The 27,059-nt window shown below is 33.7% G+C and overlaps 1 protein-coding gene across 6 annotated transcripts in view; it reads right to left on the bottom strand.

Moving 5' to 3' along the window:
• Nucleotides 1-27,059, bottom strand: part of SDK1 (sidekick cell adhesion molecule 1) — a 1,233,278-nt gene that overhangs the window by 302,010 nt on the left and 904,209 nt on the right. For all 6 annotated transcript variants that reach the window (XM_074281198.1, XM_074281201.1, XM_074281200.1 and 3 more), the window contains 2 exons: nt 2,573-2,720; nt 1,398-1,538 (listed from right to left, as the gene is read on the bottom strand). In XM_074281198.1, coding sequence (XP_074137299.1) covers nt 1,398-1,538; nt 2,573-2,720 — 289 coding nt within the window. The remainder of the gene's footprint in view (nt 1-1,397; nt 1,539-2,572; nt 2,721-27,059) is intronic.

Here is a 27,059-nt window from a genome sequence, read left to right as displayed (position 1 = left end):
AAAGCATACAGAACAAGAAGCAATAGGCTTAAATTGTAGCAAAGAACAAATGGAGAACTGAGAAAACTTTGTCAAATTAATACAGAAGGCCAAAGCTGTCTCTCAGAGGATCAGAAGGCTATGTGACTGAAAGCAATAGAAACTAAGTTAGTATTGATGCATGGAGATCCAAATACCAAATACCAACCATCACTGGCATAATGGAAGGTTGTCTTGTGTCAGCCTCATTCCCCAAGGCTCTGGAACTTTCATATGGCTTGTTTTTAGTGAATAAAAAGGGAGATTCTCAGAAATCAAAGGCTTCACAGTGTTCATTTGTCCATTTCTATATCTGTAGGTAAGTATGACAAATCCTCTCAAACTCATAGGAGATCTATCTTATAATTTAAAGGACATACAGAAGTCCCAAGAAGAAATATGTGGTACTTACTATATATTAATTATATTAATATAAATTAATAAATTAATGATGATTTATTCTTTTTTTAAAGTGCTGCTTCACATATATGTCTATAATATATGTAAGAAGCTAATTAGAATTCACTATATCTGAATAAACTATTTGATTCAGAAACCTGGTGACAACATAAAATTAAGAACCTATTGGCCTTTAATGTCCTTTAGCTATTCTATCAACATAATGCAGAAAGGATATATATATATATATATATATATATATATATATATATATATATATATATATATATATATATATATATATATATATACATATATATATATATATACACACACATATATATATATATACATATGTGTGTGTGTGTGTATATATATATATATATATATATATATACATATATAAAATATCTAACCTGAGAAGCTAGTTAGAATTCACTTATATATGTAATTATATCCTTGTAAGACTTATATTATAGTAAGGCAAATAAGACCAATATAAAATATGGAACTCTATTACCAATAAGAATAGATCTCATTTTTTCCCTTTAATATTTTTCAAGCTTCTTCCTTTCTGCTTCAACAAAACAGTTCAATTATCACCTTTAAAGTAATTTTAAATTCTGCACTAGCTTTGGAAACAAAAGGTGATTTCCTCATTGAAACTCTGCCAAAATCCAGTACAGTTCTCTTCAAATATTGCAAAGCACAAGTAACTTCCTTGTTGATGATTCTCTTATCTTAATATTGTAATATATCCAATCAGAAGAGGCAGCATGGTATAGAAAGCAAGCCTCAAATCCTGCTTCTGACAAATACGGGCTATGTGAAAGACAGTTCATGTCATTAAAATGACAAATTACTGAGGAGTTGCCATTCTGCATTGGTAGAGAGAATTTATACATTAGAAATTCCCCACATTAATGAAATCACTGTTCTACCGAATCTTCTCCCCAAAAGTCCAATTGTAAGCCACTTACCTGAGAATGTAGCCATGGAGAACGCCATTATGTTCAGTTTCAGGGGGTGGCTGCCACTGGACCATGATGGATTGATTGGTGCGCCCACTAGCCACTATGTTTTTAGGGGGGGCACTAGGAGGTTCTTCAGGTAACATTAGTCTAAACACAAAAGAAGAGTAGGAAAAAAAAGTTGTCAGGAATCAAACAAAGCATCCCCATTTTCATGCTATGTTTTCCTGAACAGTACTTACTTTTAAAAGGTGACAAGAAAGGGAAAAACACAATGCTGATCAAACAGAGACTACATGCATGAGATGGTTACAACAAATCAACATAATCGAAAATCAGTTAAGCAAGCACAAGGAATACGGCTGAAGCAACTTTATTCTATCTGAAACACCCAGGCTCCCTCAGCCCTTCAGAAAGATTACAAGCCTGAATAAGCTGGAGTACAGGGCTAGAATCTGTGACTCCTTCTAAATTGTTTTCTTTCACTCTTTCAATATTTTTCATAGAAAACTCCCACATTTTGAAAAAAACAAACATTTAACTATCAACTATTCTGCAATTTAAGCACATTGAAAGCTCTGCTTTTAGGGAGTACATTTGAAATTTGATGAAGCCATCTTTCTTAAGTCTCATCTGAATGAACTTCCAAAGTGGCCTTCCAATGGGTTAGGTGAGTGTGAAAGCCATTCTTGAGCTAACCACCATAACTTAAACAACAGAAATCACTAAGCCTCCCATGTAAAACCCTGAATATGGTTGACTTTCTGAAAATGTTGGCCTTCTTTCTGCATTATGTTGATAGTATAGTTAAAGGACATTAAAAGCCAATAGGCTCTTAATTTTATGTTGTCACCAGGTTTCTGAATCAAATAGTTTATTCAGATAAAATCAGAGCATTGAAATAGAAAACAGGAATATTTCCTTCACAGTATATAGCACAATGGTATTGTTGCTATTTCTGTTAAATCTAAAGCACATCTAAAATACATATGTATTTTCCATTTATATTCTTGTATTCTCATCCCCCTGCTTCCTTTTACACAATTTTTTAAAGAATATATTATGGAGGATTATTGCCATTATTTTCATTTCCTTTCTAAATCTAAATGTAGGATTTCTTTAAAAAAACACTTTAAAATTCAGCTCTATCAGGTTTGAAATGTTGAGATTAACTTATACTATACCTGCTTGTTTCGGCACTGTGTTGGCCCTTGCCCACCTGATTGACAGCACACACTCTGAACTGGTAGGTACGAGCTGGGGTGAGACCACTGACAGAGACACTAGTCATCTCTGGATCAACATTAGATAAATGCACCTTCCATGGAGAATCTAGCAAATTGACCAAAAAAACAAAGAAACAAACAAACAAAAAAACACCAAAGAACATGTAAGTCAACAATTAACTAATAAGCAAGAGAACTTTCAGTAACACAAAAGTAATATTAATTCAACTATAATATTTTAAACTGCCCTCTTTTTTTTCAATATGTAACAAGAAAAAATTTTCCTTTTAACTCCCATGGTTAGGCAGATTGCTTATTTGTCTCCTAGAAAGGGATGCTGCACATGTCACTGCATAATAAATAAAAACTATATTCATTAACATTTTAATAAAAGAGGAAATGAGCATGATAAAGACAGATGGGCTGTGTATTTCACAACCCATCTGTTTGGCAGTCCATTATAGCACCACACCCATGAGTGGCTTTGGCTGAAGAGATGTAATGAATTTCATAGTTTGGAATATCTTTCCATCCAGCTTTCAAGCAGGTGTGGAAGAGTGACTCTGTCAGCCAAATCATTTCTTCATTGCAAGACTGAAGAAGGTTCTGCTGTGGATTCTCCATCCCTCTATGTTTTATCAGAGTTTAAGCATACTTTTCAGTTTAATTATTTCTTAGAATGAACAAAATCTGGCAAAACTTGAAGCTCCCACTGTCAGTTTCCATTCTGATTTTCTTTGATGCTTAACATTCATTTTAAAATTAAAAGTGAAATAAAAAGGGAGAAAATGTGTAGAGTGATAACTAAATCTGTCTTCCCATCTTTCTGAGAGAGTGTAAAATAGTCCCTTTGCTTGTACAATAGTCACCAGAAGGGGATATTGGATTTTTATTATAATTCTGTGACCATGATTTGAGAAACTTACTCAGTTTTTAGACAATCCCAGTTGTGTTGTGAACCACACTCAAAATCACACCCACTTCTCAAAATAAACTAAAGACCTAACCAAAAATTTTCACATGTCTACTCCTGTGAGCTCATCAGAAATGCATTTCTGCCTCATACAGGTCAACTAAATGGAGCCACACACTGCTCAAAAATCAAAATGAGACATTTTAAATGCAAAACTCTGTTAAACACACAGAGCTATAAATTGCTAATGTTTGCTAGCTAGATTTGTGGACAAGAAGTTAAGTTACTTTGAGGCATAATGTCAATTAAGTTACAAAAGTTGTTATTTCTTTAATTTTTCCAAGTAAATTGATTCCAAAGTGGCTTCTGGAAGTAGAATGTTCTGAACTGACTGGATTTTACAATATTATTTGGCCTTTTGTGTTCAGGTCTTATGAATGGTCCAGTTTTAAATGGATGAAGACTGGATGAAGATGTGCTATTGGAAGGGAGCATCATGTATGATGTTACTTTTTATTTTCTTTGACTTTTAAATAGCTTTATTTCTCTTGAGTTCCCAAAATTATATGCTTCAAAATAGTTTTGTGCTAGTCATCTGACTATCATGTGAAAACTTGTTGTCCCTCAGCTATACACCTACATGGAAAACAACAACCATTAGGTCAACAAGTAAGGGATCCAGTCAATATTGGGCAACAACACACATTATAATCTTACTCCTAGCCATTATCAATCTGTCTGATTTATCTGTGCTTAAAATAATTGTGCTATAGAATTTGCCATAAATCAGCCTATAATCCAGATTTCAGATTCAGTTCTGAATGGATGCTCCTAACAGTCTATGAGGCAAAAAACTTATTTTAAAACTTTAATGGATATATGTTTTTATCAACAAATATGCACCCTCCATTTGGTACATATGATAAACTATCCATTCTTTCTCATTCTGGGAAATTCCTGTCTGAATTTTCTAATAGAACTTATAAAACTAAAATACATCTCACTACATGCCTTCCTCCAGTTTAAATTTTTTTTATATATTTTTGTGCATAACAGTGTAATTTTCAATATTTCCATTTATTATTCCTTGTACTTATTATTTAACTGACCACCCATGAAGAGTGGCATGAGATCAACTAAATACTGGAGTGAAAGCACTGAAACTTTACTATAAGATGCAAAAAGAAAGAAAATTTCAAAAGAAAAAGTAACAGATGCAATTACTGCCTTCACATGGTAATCAAGACAATTTCACACCTACTACATTATATATCTTTTTTATCTTAATCACATCTCTCTCTCTCTCTCTCTCTCTCTCTCTCTCTCTCTCTCTCTCTCTCTCTCTCTCTCTCTCTTTTTTTTTTTTTTTTTTTTTTTTTTTTTTTTTTTTTTTTTTTTTGAGGCTGGGGTTAAGTGATTTGCCCAGGATCACACAACTAGGAAATGTTAAGTGTCTGAGACCAGATTTGATCTAGGGTCCTCCTGAGTTCAAGGCTGGTACTCTATCCACTGAGCCCCCTAGCTGCCCCTAATCACATGTCTATGAAAATAATCTATACATACGCTGACAGTATCTCTTATGAAAATATTGGAGCATAGAATCTTTTTATTTTAAATAATATTTTACTTTTCCCAAATTACATGTAAAGATAATTCTTAACATTCATTAAAAATTTTGTTTGAGTTACAAATTTTCTTTCCCTCTCTTACTTCCCTCTTTCTGAAGACGGTAAGCAGTTTGATATACTTTATACATGTGCAATCATGCAAAATGTGTTTTCATATATGCTATGTTGTGAAAGAATATACAGACCTAAAGGGGAAAAACATGACAAAATTAAATGAAAAATGAAATGCTAGATTCTATCAGTTCTTTCTCTGGAGGGGGATAGAATTTTCATCTTGAGTCCTTTGGAATTGTTTTGGATTATTATATTGTCAAGAAGAGTTGTTATTCAGTGTTGAGTGCCAAACAATGCTGTTGTTACTGTATACAACATTCTCCTCATTCTGCTTACTTTACTTTGCATCAGTTCATGCAAGTCTTTCTTTGTTGTTTTTTTTTCCCCTGAAATCATCCTGCTTGTTATTTCTTTTAGCACAGTGGTATTCCATTACAGTCATGTATCACAACTTTTCCAACCATTCCCCTTTAATTTCTAATTCTTTGTCATTACAAAAAAAAAGATCTCTATAAGTATTTTTCTACAAATAGGTTCTTTTCCCTTTAAAAATATCTTTGGAATATAGACTTATTAGTCATATTGTCGAATCAAAATGTATGCAGTTTTATAAACTCTTATGTATAGTTCCAAATTGCTCTCCAGAATAGTTGGATTAGTTCACAAGTCTACCAACAGTGCTTTATTAACACATCATCTTTTGCAGATTATTTTCTACAGAAGACTACATATTCATTATAGTCCCATAGTGAAGTGAGAAATGAATGAATACAAACTCCCACTATGTTTATTGACTACCAAAAAGCATTTAATTCCTTAGAATAAAATTCAGCCTAAAAGAGTCTCCTCCAACAAAGAATCTTCCATGCTTGGCAAATATAACCACCGAGATAACTTTGTTTAATAATCCTCTTTTTATTTACAAAATGGGCATCAAGCAGGGAGACATGTATTTCCCAAAAGTGTTAGAGTCCAAATGAATGGATCCTTTCCCATAAATGGAGAGTCCTCCAGATGCTCCTGTTTGGTGATAACATAATGCTGATCTTATATAGCCTCAGAACATTACATAGTCTCTTCAATGAGATAAATGATTACACAAAGAGATCAGCCTAACAATCTATTTGGGAAAAAATAAATGGACAGAAATGCCTTTTGTCCAGACTATAATACATAATTGCATAGCCAGTTCTTTGAATCAGTAAATCTAGCACATAAATAAATCTAGGATGGGCACTAAAGATGGGTATTATACTGGTCTTCAAAATGAACAGAAAGAAGAGAATGGTGTGGAAACCTTTTGGAAAGAGTAGTACTTTAACTATCTATACCCTTACACACAGTTTTTAAGGCCAGTATTCTTCTAATAATGTTGTATGGTGGTGAAGAGTCAAAGATGCAGGTGACATGGAAACATGTGCAAGATGCCAATAACTGCAACATATTGCCAAAGACTGCAGGGCAAAAAGTACTATGTTGGTTAACATCCAGAAAATGTATACTTCTAGTGTATACTAGGATAAAGTCACCCCTTACACCAGATTCACTTAAGACTAAAATATCTGATGAATTTGTACAGTACACACACACACACACAAATAATGTGTGTGTGTGTGTGTGTATATATATATATATATATATATATATATATATATATATATATATATATATATATATAAAATGAATTTATGTCAACCTCAAAGGAATCCTCAATTGGAATGTCATAAATCTGTCCACTGGTTAGTTCCAGTTCAAAATTTTAAATAATGTCTTAGTATGAGTAAAGTATAAATATAGTATATTTATTAACACAACTGGTCATTATTTGAAGTTACATTTCACAAATATAATTAACAGTATTATGAAGATATTATTATATTTGTTGCAGAACTATGTCATTTCTGTACAATAGTGAAGTCCTTCAACAATGTTTCCTGAAAAAGTCCAACTTAATGTGTTAAGAAAAGACTAAATCACTATGTATTTTATTTTTATTATTAATATTATTATTTTCCTTTTGAAGCTGGGGTTAAGTGACTTGCCCAGGTCACACAGCTAGGAAGTGTTAAGTGTCTGAGGTCAGATTTGAACTTGGGTCCTCCTGAATTCAAGGCTGGTGCTCTACCCATTGCGCCACCTAGCTGCCCTTATGTATTTTATTTTTAAAGAATATGTATAATCCACATAAATCCTCAGCATTTTTATACATTACTAACACAATCCAACAGCAAGAGATACAAAGAGAAATTCCATTCAAAATAACGGTCAATAGTATAAAATATTTGGGAATATATCTACCAAAGGAGAGTCATATGAGCAAAATTACAAAACACTTGTCACAAAAATAGTCATATTTAAATAATTGGAAAGACATTCAGTGCTCTTGGATAGGCCTAGCGAATATAATTAAGATGACAATACTCCCTAAACTAATCTATTTATTTAGTGCTATACCAATCAGACTTCCAAGAAACTATTTAAATAACCTAGAAAAAATAACAACAGAATTCATATGGAACAACAAAAGGTCGAGAATTTCAAGGGAAGTAATGAAAAAAATTTAAGTGAAGGTGGTCTAGCTGTACCTGATCTAGAACTGTATTATAAAGCAACAATCACCAAAACCATTTGGTATTGGCCAAGAAATAGACTAGTTAATCAGTGGCATAGGTTAGGTTCACAGGGCAAGATAGTGAATAAAAATAGCAATCTAGTGTTTGACAAACCCAAAGATCCCAAATTTTGGGATAAGAATTAATTATTTGACAAAAACTGCTGGGAAAACTGGAAATTAGTATGGCAGAAACTAGGCTTGGACCCACATTTAACACCACATACTAAGATTAGATCAAAATGGGTCCAAGATTTAGGCATAAAGAACGAAATCATAAATAAATTGGAGGAACATGGGATGGTTTACCTCTCAGACTTGTGAAGGAGGAAGGAGTTTGTGTCCAAGGGAGAACTAGAGACCATTATTGATCACAAAATAGAAAATTTTGATTACATCAAATTAAAAAGTTTCTGCACAAACAAAACTAATACAAACAAGATTAGAAGGGAAGCAACAAATTGGGAAAACATTTTTACAGTTAAAGGTTCTGATAAAGGCTTCATCTCCAAAATATACAGAGAATTGACTTTAATTTATAAGAAATCAAGCCATTCTCCAATTGACAAATGGTCAAAGGATATGAACAGACAATTTTCAGATGATGAAATTAAAACTATTTCCACTCATATGAAAGAGTGTTCCAAATCACTACTGATCAAGAAATGTAAATTAAGACAACTCTGAGATATCATTACACACCTGTCAGATTGGCTAAGATGACAGGAACAAATAACGATGAATGTTGGAGAGGCTGTGGGAAAACTGGGACACTGATGCATTGTTGGTGGAGTTGTGAAAGAGTCCAACCATTCTGGAGAGCAATCTGGAATTATGCCCAAAAAGTTATCAAAATGTGCATACCCTTTGACCCAGCCATACTACTACTGGGCTTTTATCCCAAAGAAATACTAAAGAGGGGAAAGGGACCTGTATGTGCCAAAATGTTTGTGGCAGCCCTTTTCATAGTGGCTAGAAACTGAAAGATGAATGGATGTCCATCAATTGGAGAATGGTTGGGTAAATTATGGTATATGAATGTTATGGAATATTATTGTTCTGTAAGAAATGACCAGCAGGAGGAATACAGAGAGGCTTGGAGAGACTTACATCAACTGATGCTGAGTGAAATGAACAGAACTAGGAGATCATTATACACTTCAACAATGATACTGTATGAGGATGTATTCTGATGGAAGTGGATATCTTCAACATAGAGAAGAGCTAATCCAATTCCAATTGATCAATGATGGACAGAATCAGCTACATCCAGAAAAGGAACACTGGGAAATGAGTGTAAACTGTTATTTTTACCTTCTGAATCCAATTCTTCCTGTGCAACAAGAAATTCGGTTCTACACACATATATTGTATCTAAATATACTGTAATATATTTAACATGTATAAGACTGCCTGCCATCTGGGGGAGGGGCTTGGGGGAGGAAGGGAAAAAATCTGAACAGAAGTAAGTGCAAGGGATAATGTTGTAAAAAAAATTACCCTTGCATATGTACTGTCAAAAAAATTATAATTATAAAATAAAATAAAAATAAAATAAAATAAAATAAAGAATATGTATAAAAGATTGAAGCAAAATACATAAAAAGCAGACAAAGTAGTTACAGTTAGTAAGTATATTCTCAGAAAAACTAAAGGCTAAGAATGAATTGAGTGAGTATATTATTAAGGATAACAAAATTGAGTTTTAAAAAACTATGTTGAAGGCAGGAATATTAAGGAAGGTATAGGCCCAGTTCTGGGGTAAATGGGATGATGACAATAGAGAGAATAAACTGTCACTTTTGTTTGGCTTCTGTTTTTGTGATAAAGAAGAAAAATTTTCAAATTTCAAAGAACAGAATTGACATACAAGGTGAAAAGATAGAAATAATAGGCAAGGTATATGTCTTTTAAGTGAATTCAAGTTATGTGACCCAAACCTTACTGGATGCTGAAAGAACCTGAAGATGCTCTTACTGATACTTCTCAGTGATATTTGAGGAATAATGAATAATGAAAGATGAATGAATATTGCTCTAATTTTCAAAAATAAAAGAGGGAAAGTAATATTGTTCCATCTTTACATCAATGACGATGTAAATTTTTAGAAAAAATTCTGAAATGTATGTTTTTATAGTGTTTGTGAGTACTTACATTGGGAAGAGAGAACTATTATGAGGAAAAAGTCTTACACTGAAGCTCAAAAATCAACTGTGATAATATGAAATGGGATGTGATTAGAAATTAGTTCACATGGAAAAAAGTAGATTCATCATGGAGGAAAAGCATTAAATATGGAATCACATGGTCTAGGTTCAAAAACTAGTTCTCCTATTTACTACCGATGAGTATGAGAATGCATGTCATATCATATGTCTGAGTTTCATTTTCCTAATCTATAAAAATAAGAGAATTGAGTGAAATTATCCTCAGGAGAGAAGAAATAGTCTTACTTTGCTTGACTCCAGGGGTCAAAACAGACTGATGGATAGAAGCAGATTTTGGCTTCTCCAGAAGAAAGAATATCTCAGTGATTTGAGTAGAACAAGTAGCGTTTGTAGTTTTGGGAGACAATAAATTCTCCATGATTGGAGGTATTTGAGCAGGGGCTGAGATAGTTTATTTGTGATATTGCAGAAAGAATTAATGCTTTGGAAAGAAGTAAAGGGAGATGACATCTAAGCTTTCTTTTAATAGTGAGAGTATATTATTTTGTTAAATTAAAGAACAGCTTCTAATACCAATGTGATTGAGAACATCTAAACAAAGAGATCTGTCGACATGCTCAGTATAACATAGTAAATTAATTTATAGAGATATGCATAGATCAACACAAACATACCAACCTCTGCTCACACCAAAGGTGTAAAAGGCTGAAACTCTGAATAGTTGCACTGGAATCAGACAACCAAGGCTAATTACCCATTGGACAATACTCTATTAGCAGATGCTTGGAAAATGGCCCTTCTCACTATTCTGTGCTGGCTCCATCTTTTGTTGTATACAGATAATCGTAGGCGGGATTGGGGCTGGAATGAGACAAGCCAGAGTCATTTTGGAGGAGGACGAGGAGAAGGGAGGTCATGATCCTGAGGTCAACAGGGAGGTAACTTGGTCTTCACACAAAGGAGTTTATACTAGTACCTCTCTTTGTAGATCAGTGATTCAATATATACATTTTACAATAACACCTCAACTCCCTTTGGAGGGAAACCTTTCAAAACCAATCAAAAAGAAGATCCAAATCTATACTCATCACCTGGCATCAAGTGATTACAATTATTCATGTGACTATAAGGTTCTAGATTTGTATTATATTCAGAGTGTCACTGCTAGTATATTTCTGCATGCACCAGTATTTGCTATTCCTAAACTACCATATGTGCATACTACTGTACTGGTGATAGAGCTATAGCATTGGCTTAGCAATTCCAGGAAATAATTTGGAACTGTAAAATCGAGGGAAAGAATCCATATGTGAAATATTTATGTCTGCATCTCTATCTATCTTAGTATTTTTTATTGTAAGATAGAACTGGTAACTAAGGGAGTTACCTATTAACTGGGGAATGACTGAAAAAATTATAGTATATGAGTATAATGAAATATTATTGCAGCTTAGATGAGGAAAGGGATAGTTTCAGAGAAACATGGGAAGACTTCTCTGAACTGATGTAGAGTGAAGAAGAATCCAGATAGTGATCTATGTAATATTGATAACATTATTAAAAAATATATTATAAAATATTTAAGGACCCAAATTGATGAAATAAATAGTTAAAACTCTAGATGATGATTAAGTATGCCTAAATAAGACTGATATTTTCATCCACTGCAAATCTATAGGTTTATATTACTTGACTCTGTTTAGTTGTTACAATTTTTAAAAAAATGTGTTTAGGGTGTTTGGCAAGGGGAAAGGAGGAAATAAAAGGATATTGCCAAAGCATTTCTAAATTTTTTCAGTTGTTTTTCAGTTGTGTTCAACTCTTCATGACCCCATTTGGGGTCTTCTTGGCAAAGATACTGGAACTCTATCTGTATCTGGAACGGTATTCTTTCTCTCCAGCTCATTTTACAGAAGAAATTGAGATAAACAGGATTAAGTGACTTGCCCATTCTCACACAACTAGTAATTAAGACCAGATTTGAACTCAGGAAGATCCCTCTTCCTGACTCCAGATCCAGGGCTCTTTCCATTTTGCCATATAGCTGCCCCTTTTAAAATTCATAGAAAAGAAAAGAAGGAAATTACAAGGAAAACAAAAATAAGCAGAACGGCTTATAACACTGAACTTAATATATACTTTAAAAACTCAAGATATGCATGATAGAGATTTGCAATTTCATATATAATTTTCTTCTTCTGCTCTTTATATATGGAAGTGTTTGTATTACTGGTACTTGTCAAATTTGGAAAGAAAAAATTATTAAAGTATAAAACAATCCCTAAGTGATCATAAATGTAAGGTGGAAGCCAAGTCCAATTGTACTGTATCATTAACTGGTAGATAGAATCTTAATCATAGACTGTTAGAACTGAAAGAAATCATGCAGTCCATTGCTTTTTACAGAGAGGCAATGGCACAGTGGATTGCAAGTTAAAAGACCTTCATTCAAATCCCATCTTTGCCCTATTTCCAGTATAATTTTGGATCAATTACAACTTCTTTGGGAGTCAGTTCCCTCATCTGTCAAGGGTTGGACCAAATGATCTCTAAAATATATAATGAACATATATGAAGATCTTTACTTCAGGGCTTCTTTCACTATCTAGTGGTAACCTTGTTCCACAATATTTTCTTGAATGGGCCAGTTGACCAAAATCACCAAAATAACTATGCACTTTTCAAGTTCACACAGTAAACTTGCCAGAAGTCACATTTTGGCAATATGAACATGTATTATTGCCTCTCTCATTGGGAAGCTTCCATGTGTCATTAGGAAATAATTCCTTTTAGGAGGGAACCAATTCATACTACCAGAAAACAGATATGCTAGGCTGTACTTTTGTTATGGGTCATTTCAAAGAAAAAAGTAAACTTTTATCTGAAGGTTTGTTCCTTATTTACTTGTATTAATTAACATGATATAGGAATTTACTTTTCTTTATGGTCCCTTTAAGATAAGTAGGAAATGAGAACATGCTCTATTATGTTGGAAGACACAAATGTTTTCTTCACTCATTTTTTCAGTCTAATTATCTTACTTTTTTGGGACTATGAAGACCCAAAGTTCAATAACTAGAGATCTTGGTGTTTTTTAATGCATATTACATGTATGTGTGTGTATACATATATATGTATAACCTGTACATATACATAAAAACTTTTTAAAGATTTAAATGACAGTTTATTTAATCAGCTATTTAGAACAGCTTAATCAAGAAAAGGAAAGAGTAAGACACTAAAAAGAATAGCTTACATCTCTAAAGGTACTAATCACTACTGGTCTGCTTTCCAAAGTGATTCAATACCATTTGTTTATGGCTAGTGTAAACATCATTTGAGAGTGCTTAATCCAAGTATTTTAATCTAGTGAACAGTTTGATTTGACAACAGGGCTTATTAATCTCCTCTGCACCTTGGGGACCCTACTTTGTTCTTATGCAGCATCAGTAGAATATTTATTCCTTTTTTTCTCCTACTGGAAGATAAAAGATCTGGCAGGAAGAGAGATTAAACTGAAAACTAATATAAATGAATCCTATTCATCTCCTGGGCACTCTGATTTGTAAGAAAAGTAGTTTAGGAAGGATTTGCCTGTTCACTAACCTGGTTTTAGGGAGCTTGTGGAGCATCTTTAAAATTTAAATAGCAAGTCTTCTGACAATCAATAAACAAAACTCTTTAAAAGACTCTTCCAGTTCTCACAAAAGAGTCATTCATGGTGTTTGTCTTAGGGAGTAGACTATAAAGGAACCTTTGATAAAAGAAACCATTCCATAAAAAGTTCAACATCTTCTTTCCTTTTTTTTTTTTTTTTTGAAAAATTATACTTGTTTCTTTGACCTAGAAAGCCTGGAGAAGTTGCTCAGTGACAAAGATTTTCCAGGTCAAACTCTTAAATTAAACTTCTCTTACTCTGAACAGACAGTGCTAATTTTACCATTTAGCTTAATTTCCTCAGAACTTATTCTGTGACCTGACGAATATTCCACTATAATTGCTGTTGGTTATAAAAATCCTTCTGGATGAATATCTTCTCACATGTCCTGGTAAATTTTCTCAAAAAAAATTGAATTCTACCATTCTGCCCCACCCTTAATTCAAGACAACATAGTGCAAAAAATGGTGACTTATTCCAGACACTGCAACTATTTTGTTTTTTAGTATTCTATTCAGTTATTCAGCATTGCCAAAAAAAAGGTTCTTTTTCCATATACAGGAGTTTCACAAAAAGGAATAACTACACAGAGATACTTAGTCAATTCTCTTTAAAATGATATGTTTATATTGAGTGAAATATGGGACAATGTATGGTAAAAATAAATTCAAAATGTTAAGTGCTTAGCATTTGGTAGTGATATTGTTAGTGAAGAAATGGGTTAAATAAACATTGGTATTCCTGGCTTGGAATCTCAATTCTGTTCTTTACTGTCTTGGACCTGAGTCTCTGAGCCTCAGTTTCCACATCAGAAAACAGAGCTGGACTAGATAGCACCCTATCAAAGGTACCCTCTAATTCTAATATATTTAGAGCTCTATTATACTATAGGGCCTGCCTAGACCTGGCTCAGTCCCAAGAATAAGAGCATAGACCAGAGGACTATTAGCAATAAAGCACAGTCCACACTGGACCTAAGTCATCTTTCATCCTGAGGAATCCTTTATTTTTCTTAAGATCATAATCTTTAGAGTTGCCAGAAATTTCCCTGCATTCTCTCCAGTTTCTATTGAAAAAACATTAAATCAAGTCTCTAATTCTGGAGCAAACAAAACCATGAAAAGTTGGAGTAAAACAATTGTCTAGCTTAAGGTAACTTAGAAAAACTCCAGGAAAAGTCAGTTGGATAAAAAGGGAGTGCAGCCCAGTGCAGATGGTACCTGGGTAAGTCAGGGGGAGCCTCGTAGTCACAGCATAGAACAGCAACTGATCTCTGTCCTAGCCTAGCAGCCAGTGGCACAGCAGACCAGCTGTGAGGCTTCTAGGCCCAGCCAGAAGGCAAGCTGCCACTCTGGAACCCTAGCACAACAGGTGCAACTAGGCCAAGCCATCACAGTCCCCAACAAAAGAGGCGTGGCTCAGTGCTCCTGGGCACCAAAAGTCATAAAATAAAAGAGTCCTGAACATATTTTCCCAAAGGAAAGATCAAAACATAAACTCAAGAGGATATCAGTGTCAAAATGCCCATATGTGAAAGATCAAAGGGGAATAGAAATCAGTCTTAAGCCCAAAATGCCTTCTGCAAGAGGTCAAATAAATTTTAAAAAATCAAATAAGAGAGATAGAAAACAATTTGGGAAAAGATATGAAAGGTGTGCAAGAGAAAATCAATAATTTGGCAAAGGAAGAACAAAAATTGATTGAAGAAAACAATAGAAAAATAAAGAAGAGGAGGAAGAGGAAGAGGAAGAAGAGGAGAAAAAGAAAGATTAATTAGTTCAAGGAGAAAATATTGTAGAAAGAAAAACTCAAATATCAAGGAGCAACAGTCACAGCTACATAGAACTTAGCAGCTTCTACAGGATTGGAGGGTTTGGTATATCATATTCCACAAGGCAAAGAAGTTTGGGATTTCAAAAAAGAAACAACTACACAGCAAAACTAAGCATAATCATTCAGAGGAAAGATAGGTATTCACTGAAATAGGTGACTTTCAAACTTTCCTGACCTAGAGCTGAACTGAAAATTTCATCAGAGAAGCATAAAAAGGAAAAAAAAATGTTATTCAATAATATTAAACTGTTTGCATCATTACATGGAAAGCTGATGTTTGTAACTCTTAAGAACTGTATCTCTATCAGGGCAGTTAGAAGGAGTATACACAGAAAGTGTAAACATAAGTTGACTTTGATGTGATAATATGATAAAAGTTGAGTGAAAAGAAAGATTGTACTAAGAAAAGAGGCAAGAGGCAAGCAGAATAGGATAAATTAAATTACATGAAGAGGCACAAAAGACCTATTCTAATAGAGGAAAAGAAGGAAAGTGATGAACATTGTTTAAACTTTATTCTCATTGGATTTGGCTCAAAGAGCCAAGCACACTCAGTTGGATACAGAAATTTATCTTATCCTAGAGAAGTAGGAGAGAAAAGGAGAAAGAAAAGGGAATGAGGTGACTGATAGAAGGGAGGAAAGATTAAAGAAAGTTATGATCAGAAGCAAAACACTAGTAAGGAGAGACAGGATGAAAAGAAAGAGAAAAGTATAAATGTGGGGGGGGGGGGTAGGATAGAGAGAAATACAGAGTAACCATAACTGTGAATGTGAATGGCTTGAACTCTCCCATGAATAGAAACAAAGAACGGAGTGAATTTAAAATCAGAATCCTACCATAAATTGTTTACAAAAAAACACACTTGAAGCAGAGAGAAACACAGAGTAAAGGCAAAAGCCTGGAGCAAAATATATTATAGCTGAAGTTTAAGAAAAAAAAAAGCAGATCTAAGTAAAATAGTTAAGGAAATGGCTGAAAGAGTCCTACTAAATTCCCTTTAAGACATAAATATGATTCTGATATCTAAACTAGAAGGATCCAAAACAGAAAGAAAATTATAGGTCAGTCTCCCTAATGAATAGTGAGGCAAAAAATTTAAATAAAAAATAAGTAGGGACAGCTAGATGTTGCAGTGGATAGAACATAACCCTGAAGACTGGAGGACTTGAGTTAAAATCTGGCCTAAGACACTTAACACTTCCTAGCTGTGTGACCCTGGACAAGTCACTTAACCTCAATTGCCTGAGGGGGTGGGGAAGATATCAATGCAAATTTATCATGAGGATAACACACTATGATGAGGTAGGATTTATATCAGGTATGGAACACTGCTTCAATATTAGAAAAACTATCAGCTTAATTGATCATATTAACAACAAAACCAACAGAAAACACATGATTATTTCAATAGATGTAGAAAAAGGTTTTGACAAAATACAGCACCCATTTCTATTAAAATTATAAGAGAGCATAGGAATAAGTGGAGTTTTCTTTAAAATGTTAAGTAGTGTTTGTCTAAAACCATCAGGAAGCATCATATATACCAGGAATGAACTAGACACTTTTCCAATAATATCAGGATTGAAAAAAGATGCCCATTATTACTACTCTTATTCAGTATTATATCAGTTTTTACAATAAGAGAAGAAAATGAAATTGAATCAATTAAAAAAGACATTGAGTAAACAAAACATTCTTTGAAGATAATATGATGCAGATGATAACTGGAAATTCCTAAATAATTAACTAAAAATACTTGAAACTTAACAAGTTTAGCAAAGTTGTAGGATATAAAATAAATTCATATAATTCATCAGCATTTCTATATCTTACCAATAAAACACAGAAGCAAGAGATAAAGAGAAATTCCATTTAAAATAACCGTACAAAATATAAAATATTTGGCAGTTTACTTGCCAAGACAAATACAGGAATTATATAAATTATATAATTATATAAACACAACTATAAAACATTAAATCCAACCAATTGGAAAAATATCACTTGCTCATGGGTAGGCAGAGCTAATATAATAAAAATGACAATTCTATTTAAATTGCTTATTCAGTGCCATACCAGTCAAAGTTCCAAAAATTATTTTTAATGTTAGAAAAAATAATAACAAAATTCATCTGGAAGAATGAAAGGTCAAGAACACCCAGGGAATTAATGAAAAAAAATGTAGAATGCTGGTTCAATATTAGGAAGATGGTCTAGTTGTATCAGATCTAAAATTACATTTTAAAGCAGTAATCATCAAAACTATTTGATGATACTGGCTTAGAAACAGTGTGGTGGACCAATGGAAAAGACACAGTGATAAATGGTTACAGTAATCTACTTTTTGATAAGCCCCAAAACTCCACTTTCTCAGATAAGAACTCCCTATTTGACAAAAACTGCCGGGAAAACTGAAAAACACTATAGCAAAACTATATCTGCTGTATATAGCATATATATAGCATAGATCAACATCTCATATAGTATATCAAGATAAGATTCAAATGGGCTACATGATTTAGATATAAAGGTTAATACCTTAAAGCAAATTAGGTGAGTAAGGAGTAGTTTATTTGTCTGATCTATGGAGAAAGGAGAAATTTATAGCCAAAGAATAACTAGAGAACATGAAATACAAGATGGATAATTTTGATTACATTAAATCAAAACATTTTGCACAAACAAAACCAATGCATCCAAGATTAGAAGGAAAACAGAAAGCTGGTAAACAATTTGTACAGCCAGTGTTTCTATTAAAGGCCTCATTTTTCAAATATATAAAGAACTGAGTCAAATTTTTAAGAATACAAGTCATTCCCCAGTTGATAAATAGCCAAAGAATATGAATAGACAGTTTTCATATGAAGAAATTAAAGTTATCTATGATCTTATAAAAATACTCTAAATGATTACTGATTAGAGAAATGCAAATGAAAAAAATCTGAGTTACTACCTCACGTCTATTTGATAGGCTAATATTATAGAAAAGGGAAATGATAAATGTTAAAGAAAATGTGGGAAAATTGGTGGAGTTGCAAACTGATCCAATAATTCCAGAGATCAATTCGGATCTATGCACAAAAGGCTACAAAACTGCACATATTCTTTGATGCCTTAACTTTCCATGTCACCATAGTAGCTTTTTTATGCCCAGGTTCTTTTTTCCTCATGTTCATCTTTTTTTCCTGTTTCTTGATTTGGAACTTTATGTTAATGTTAGTTTCTATTCTTGGCATAATGAGGTTGAGAGGATTACTGTTTCACTTTAAAGCTTTTTTGTACTGCTGTTTTCAGATCTAGCTCTGAGATTTTGGAAGTTTTTTTTTTATTATATATATATATATATTTTATAATATTATCCATTGTATTCATTTTTCCAAATTACCCCCCCTCCCTCTATTCCCTCCCCCCGACGACAGGCAATACCATACATTTTACATGTGTTACAATATAGTCTAGGTACAATACATGTGTGCGAATATCATTTTCTTGTTGCACAATAAACATTAGAATCCGAAGGTACATGCAACCTGGGCAGACAGATATTAGTGCTAACAATTTACATTCCCCTCCCAGTGTTTCTTCTCTGGGTGTAGCTACCTCTGTCCATCATTGATCAACTGGAAGTGAGTTGGATCTTCTTTATGTTGAAGATTTCCACTTCCATCAGAATACATCCTCATACAGTATTGTTGTTGAAGTGTACAGTGATCTTCTAGTTCTGCTCATTTCACTCAGCATCAGTTGATTTAAGTCTCTTCAGGCTTCTCTATATTCCTCCTGCTGGTCATTTCTTACCGAGCAATAATATTCCATAACCTTCATATACCACAATTTACCCAACAATTCTCCAACTGATGGACATCCATTCATCTTCCAGTTTCTAGCTACAACAAAAAAAGCTGCCACAAACATTTTGGCACATATATGTTTCTTTCCGCTCTTTAGTATTTCTTTGGGATATAAGCCCAGTAGTAGCGCTGCTGGGTCAAAGGGTATGCACAGTTTGATAACTTTTTGGGCATAATTCCAGATTGCTCTCCAGAATGGCTGGATTCTTTCACAACTCCACCAGCAATGTATTAGTGTCCCAATTTCCCCACATCCCCTCCAACATTTGTCATTATTTGTTCCTGTCATCTTAGCCAATCTGACAGGTGTGTAGTGGTATCTCAGAGTGGTCTTAATTTGCATTTCTCTGATCAGTAGTGATTTGGAACACTCTTTCATGTGAGTGGATATAGTTTCAATTTCTTCCTCTGAGAATTGTCTGTTCATATCCTTTGACCATTTATCAATTGGAGAATGGTTCGGTTTCTTATAAATTATGGTCAGTTCTCTATATATTTTGGAAATGAGACCTTTGTCAGAACCTTTGTTTTTAAAAATATTTTCCCAATTTGTTACTTGATTTTGGAAGTTTTTGATGCTTCCAAATTTGTGTAAGCTGAAAATAGGTGTTGTCCTTACTCTCTTGGTCTATACCTTGGTCATTATCCAGGGAAAGTCCCTAATCCTGTGGGAATGCAATTGATACTTTTCTTTTGTGTTCTTCTTTTAGGACCAGAAATAATATTGTACTAAGGTTTCTGATCCTCTGGCGTCCAAAGTGTTACTGCCTCTCAGGTCTTCCACTCCTTCTAGATCTAAAATGCTTTTCTCTACAACTATGACTCAGAAGTAGGTATTTGCAATTAAGCTGCTAAATAGCATCTGGTCCTGTGAGCATTGCTAGCTCAGCAGTATCCTGGAATATTTTTCTGACCAGTTTCCAGATGCCCTTATTCTCTTTAGCTTGGGAGCTTCTGATGTTTTTTGCTGCTTCTGTCATCACAATTTAGTACTGGCCAAGGTCTCCCACTGCATCTGGGTTCATCTCCAGTCATCCTAATTTATACCTTGTCACTGGATCCAGATACCTCTGGAGGAAAGAGTGAAATTGGTGACATTGCAAAGCCAAACCTCATTTAAATCCAATTCACTTGCAAGTTAAGACATCAGCTTCCTGAGGTTATTGATCCTCTTTGAGAATAAAGAACAAAAACAACAAACAACAAAGCAACAAAGCAATACCACTACTAGGTCTGTATCCCAGAGATCATAGAAAAGGAAAAAAGGACTCAGATGTACAAAAACATTTATAGCAGCTCTTTTTGTGGTGGCAAAGAATAGGGAATTGAAATCATACCCATAAATCAGTGGTATATGAATGTAATGGAATAGTATTGTGTGATAAGAATGATGAGCAGACAGATTTCAGAAAAATCTGGAAAAACGTACATGAACTGATGCTGAGTGAAATGAGCAGAACCAAGAAAACACTGTACATAGTAACAGCAACAATACAATGATCCAAGAAAATTCCAAAAGACTCATTATGGAAAATGCTATCCATAGAAAGTATTATGCAGAGCAAAGCATACTACTTTTTTTTCTTTCCAAATGATCCTTTATTCTTAAGTATCCAGAATAAGAGATGTGATAGTTTTACTGTACACATAGACCATAACTGGAATTGTATTCATCTGTTGTCATGTCATTTTAGGGAGGCCACTGACAAACGGGGATGTATCCATTTCTACTGACCTTCATGGATGTTTTCACATCATTCTCAATCCTACCATTCCCTCCTCCCTTTTGCTTATAGAATCATAGAATTTAAGAATTGCAAAGTACCGTAGTGGCTCTTTAGTGCAACCCACATATTAAAGAGCTTGCCATTACTTTGAACCCAACAAATGGGTTCACACATTAATTGTATCTCAGTATTTTTTTAATCCATCCTCTCCCTTACAATACACAGCCAATATCCTTATTCAGGTCTCATCTGGACAATTTTTTAAAATTAATTTTATAATTATAACTTTTTTTTGACAGTACATATGCATAGGTAATTTTTTACAACATTATCCCTTGTACTCCCTTCTGTTCCGAATTTTTCCCCTCTTTCCGTCCACCCCCTCCCCTAGATGGTAGGCATTCCCATACATATTAAATATCTTATAGTATATTCTAGGCACAATATATATGTGCAGAACTGAATTTTGTTGTTGTTGTTACAAAGGAAGAATTATATTCGGAAGGTAAAAATAATCTGGGAAGAAAAACAAAAAAAAAAAAAATGCTCACAGTTTACACTCATTTCCCAGTGTTCCTTTTCTGGATGTAGCTGATTCTGTCCATCATTGATCAATTGGAATTGGATTAGCTCTTCTCTATGTTGAAGATATCCACTTCCATCAGAATACATCCTCATACAGTATCATTGATGAAGTGTATAATGATCTCCTGGTTCTGTTCATTTCACTCAGCATCAGTTGATGTAAGTCACTCCAGGCCTCTCTGTATTCCTCCTGTTGGTCATTTCTTATAGAACAGTAATATTCCATAACATTCATATACCATAATTTACCCAACCATTCTCCAATGGATGGGCATCCGTTCATTTTCCAGTTTCTAGCCACTACAAAAAGAGCTGCCACAAACATTTTGGCACATACAGGTCCCTTTCCCTTCCTTAGTATTTCCTTGGGATATAAGCCCAGTAGTAGCGCTGCTGGGTCAAAGGGTATGCACATTTTGATAACTTTTTGGGCATAATTAAAGCATACTACTTTTACTTTATTGTTGTTGTTTTACTCTTTTCCTTCTCATGGTTTTTCCTTTTTATTCTGATTCTTCTTTCATGACATGATTAATGTGTAAATATATTTAACATGATTATTCATATATAATTAACTGTCTTGGGGAGAGAAAAGAGGAAAGGGAGCGAGAGAGAAAAATTTGGAATTCGACATCTTAGAAAACTATAGAAAAAACTATCTTTGCAGATAATTGTAAAAAAAAGAAAATACTATTAATCAAGGTAGGAAAGAGTTAAAAAAGAAATAAGAAGTAAACTTATCTAGGTCAATCCTCAGTTTATAGATAAGAAAACTGAAACTAAGGTTGACTAAGAGACTAGTTGAAGATCACCAAGTTAAGTTAGTGTATTTGGAATGTACATTCCAATTGACTCCAAACCAGGACTCTTTCCACAATGCTGCAGGAAGTTAATGCCATCAAAAGAGGATAATATCATTTGAGTAAGTGAGAGAATGTGTTTCCTTCAATTAATACATATTTTTAAAAGTATTTATATGCCAGGTGATATGCTAAGCACTGGTAATACAAAGAAATGCAAAAAACAGAAAACAAAACAAAACAAAACAACAACCATAACCACAACAACAACAACAACAACAAAAAAAAAACAACAGTTACTGTCCTCAAGGAACTCCTAATCAAATGGGGGAAGATCAAACAAAACATAGGGAGGGAAAGGATATTTGTTGTGGGCAAAATATGAAGTTTGGGAAATGATGAGATGTCCATCCTTAAATGAAGGATCTGCAAGTTCTCCACTGTCCAACTTCCCCTCTGTTAATACTCAATTTGAAAATCACACTGTGAAAATATATGTACCTTTGGAAACATGAAGAATCCTGGCTTCACGTAGAAGTATGTGATCTTATTTCTGCATTTGCAGTTGGTTGAAGGAAATAGGGGAACTTAAAGATAACAGTGCACTTATTAGTTCCAATGCCAGGCTTCTCACTATTATGGTAAACTACCCCTTGGTCCATTAACATTCAGTGTGAGATGAATGGAAATGACTTGAATGATCATTATTCCCAAACAGGATTCCCTATATGTTCTTTGAGTTGAGTTGTTGATATCTGCTAGGCTCAAGCTGTAATGATCCTTTATTAATTAATTCACTTGTCCGTTCATTTATTTATTTATTTATTTATCAACATATTACTTATTTGTTAGTTTCCCCCCCCCCCCTTTGGTGTATAAAGACCATTTATAATATTAGGTGTCAGGGGAAAGATAAAGTTTTAAATATTGCATTGTTCCTATCTCCATGGAGATTACAGACTAATAGACCAGGATTATTGTGAAGAAAATGCTTTATTACCTTCAAGTATAACAGAGATGTCAGTGGTGTAGTTAAATTAAGCACTTACTATATGCCAAGTACTATATTAGTTACTGAAGGGATAAAGACAAAATAAAAACAATTTCTAGGAGCCTACTATGTGGTAATCACCTAAAAATGCTTGTGGATTGATTAGTATCATACCCTTGGCCACTATTTGGCCTGGAATATATTGTCCTTCAAAAGTATCCTGGTCTTTAGGGGTGGGGAAGGATAACTGAAGATCTGGCAAATTCGAAGCCAGACATTTTATTAAACCTGGTACTTTTTTCTGGAACAAAATATCACTACCATGGGAGAACAGTACGGCATTAAAGATAGTATTGTTTGTCCTTTCAAGATATTTAAGACTGACTTTCACTTAATTATTTCCATCGATAAATATCAACTTTGAGAGAAATGGAATCAAATTATGGGTTGGGGAGCATTTTCTTTAACAATATAAATGGGACTAGTCTGAAAGGATGACTTGCATTTTTTTACAGCTAGCTGATTGATCTTTCATATTTCTTCTTTATCGCTAGCAATATGTTGTTGCCTTATGTCCACCAATATATATCTTCTCCATTACCATTTGGGTCATCTACAAATTCAGTTACTTGGAGACAGAGGTGTTTTGTTTTGTAATTCATACTCATTCCATCAATGGAACAATACTGGTACTAAAGATGAGGTTTTGATTCAGAGGGGGTGGCTTGGAATCACTGAAAAAGTAGGACCTTTTCCAAAATGTAACCAAGCCCTTTCTCTCACTTATTCCTTTCCTGCCTAGTTCACTGTTTACTTCTAGTATAGTTCATGAATTCATAGGCCAGCTTAATTGGTTATCTTTCCAACCACGTATCACAGGCTAAACAAGAGGTACTATTTGTTTGCTTGATTTTTCCTGCATGAATTGTTAGATCAAACTCTAGAGTTGATTTATAACTAAAGACATTGTTAGGTCCAATGTGATATTTACAGAATATCTTCATGGTTCTATTGACATTTTAAGTAAAATAGATGGATTAGTTAAATGGAAACAACATAAAATTACCATCTGACTGGCACTTAACCACATGGAAAATCCAGAAATTAAGATGTTTTTATCTCGGAACACAATTCATGCAGTCCAGATATAAATTTCTAATTATTTCATATGTATTAGTTTTAAATAATATGATACAAATAATGCCAATAGCAATACTAATAATACCATAATAAATAATACTGAATTTAATTTTAAAAATACTAAACATAATAAAAATATTAATAACACTAAAGTTTAAAACTTCACAGATATGTTGGTAGTATATTTGTATAGTGGATAGAAGGCCAGCCTTGGAATGAGGAAACCCTGGATTTAAATCCTGCCTCTGACACATAATGCTTACTTTACCACAATAAGTCCCTTAACTTTTCATTATTCTAGTTCTTATCTAAAATATGTTCAGATGATCTGTTGATCTGAATGGTTTAATAATAGTTTGCATATGATAATTCTCTAAACTAATAAGATCAGAAGCCAACAAAAACAAGAACAGACAAAAACAAACAAAACTAGTATAACTCATATCCAAAGTGATCATTTAAAATGAGCAAACTATATGATGATCCATATATTTAAAAATCTGTATCTCCACAAATAGTCCTTTGAGATATAGCGACCTATTAGAAGAACCAAAGGGAAGGAGAGGGGAGATAAAGGTCATAGCTGTTGTTTAAGAGAAGAGATGGGGATGAATCATTAGGTTTTGCCAATATAAAGAAAACTTCACATCTGCATTATTGTTCATCTTCTTTCATAATCTGTAACCTTGATACTATTTTCAATGACCACAATAGTTTAAAAATTGCTCTTTAGTATTCATTTTCTGTATCTTAGAGTCCCAGACTATTATTTTAGTGATTCTCTAAATGTTATTATTTATGATGACATTGCCTGTCATCTAGGGGAGGGAGTAGAGGGAGGGGAAAATCTGGAAAAATGAATACAAGGGATAATGTTATAAAAAAAAATTTACTCATGCATACATACTGTCAAAAATGTATAATTATAAAATTAATAAAAAATTTGTTTTTAAATAAATGTTATTATAGTGGGTTGGGTAGAATGTTCTATACAAACTTCTCTACACACAAGTTTTCTGCATTTATGAAGCTCATAAGGAATTTGCATATAAGTATAAAGCTAAAAAAGTATTTTAAAATGTTATCAGCTAAATTTCTGGCAATATGACAGTTGAATTATTCAAACTTAGGCAGGAAGAGCCTGACCTTTCAAAGGTAGGTATGTCCAAATACAGAGATTTTTTTTTTCCTCTGAGCTTATACAGAACCCATTTGGCTATTAATGGACAGGTTAACTGAGAAGTTAATCCCATGAAATTAATATACTTTATTCTCCACAATACATAGAGCAACACACCAAAACCCTGTGGAACAATCTAGTGTATCAAGTGGAAAATTACTTTTTTAAAGCCATGGGTTATATAGTACTGGGACTTGAAGTTGTATAAGGAATTACTACAGATTGTGTAGCTATAATGTTGTTAGAGAACAAACCACAATATTAGAAAATGGCTAGGAAGTCATCAAAAGGGATATGGCTTGTAGCTTTTAGTATGTTTGAGATAGATGAATGTAAACAGATCTAAGGTAGAATGATAACAATCTCTTGACCAGAACCCAACCCCAATCTAGTATTGAAAGGACAGTACTAAAGTCATCTAGGCAGACAGATCTGGAAGAACACTGGGATTTTGTTATGCTTGAGAATTCCATAACCTGTCAATGAGAAATAGAAAGTAGGCTACTATTTCCCAAGTTCAAAAAAGCAGATTTTAATTCAACTAAAATTTTTCTACCTTTTATCTCAAGAATATTCTTCTCCATCTATGGGCAATTGGCTAAAGTACACCAAGAACAGTTTGTAAAGTATTTGGTCAAAAGTTGAGGTGGTATTTTGAGATAAATAAAGATCTTCTACTAAGGGACACAGTACAACTTCTGGGTTTGGGAGAACTGTTCTGGTTTTCTAAGTTTTCTGTTCTGGTTTCAGTTCTGAAAACTTAGTTTTCAGTTCTGGTGTCTGAAAAGTCAATTCCTTTAGAAAAACTGTAGTACCTGGAAAGCTGGATGAGGCCTGTGGATAGAGTGAAAGTGAAATATGGTTAGTCCAGATGTGGGAAGGAGTGCTGAGAGAGTCCTGTGAGTGGCCATGGGCTAGGGTTTACTATGTGGTTGGCATGGTTTGGTGGGTCATTAAGATAGCATCATGAAGTTAGGTATAAACTATCAGTATCTGAACCATAACTTAACAAAGGCTCACTTTTCCAGTTAATCTGTAATGTAACCCCAGTAGACCTAAGGGATTTGGTTTAGGGAAATCACCCTAGAATAGTGGCAAGGAGTCACAGAAAGCATTAATTAGAAATCAGAGCTGTTGTTGTTTTTTTAATGAAGATCTCTCTGATTATAGGAAAATAATGTAAGAGAAAGTAATCTTCTGGATCTTAAAGAGACTATGGGAAGATCATCATTGTAAAGTGTTTAGAGAAATCTAAATCAGGCTTCATATTATAGTCTAGAGTGCAAGAAATATGTAGTCTTCT

The sequence above is a fragment of the Sminthopsis crassicaudata genome, chromosome 1 (genome assembly GCF_048593235.1).
Source record: "Sminthopsis crassicaudata isolate SCR6 chromosome 1, ASM4859323v1, whole genome shotgun sequence".
Taxonomy (NCBI): Eukaryota; Metazoa; Chordata; class Mammalia; order Dasyuromorphia; family Dasyuridae; genus Sminthopsis; species Sminthopsis crassicaudata.
This window is presented reverse-complemented; position numbering and strand designations above follow the sequence as displayed.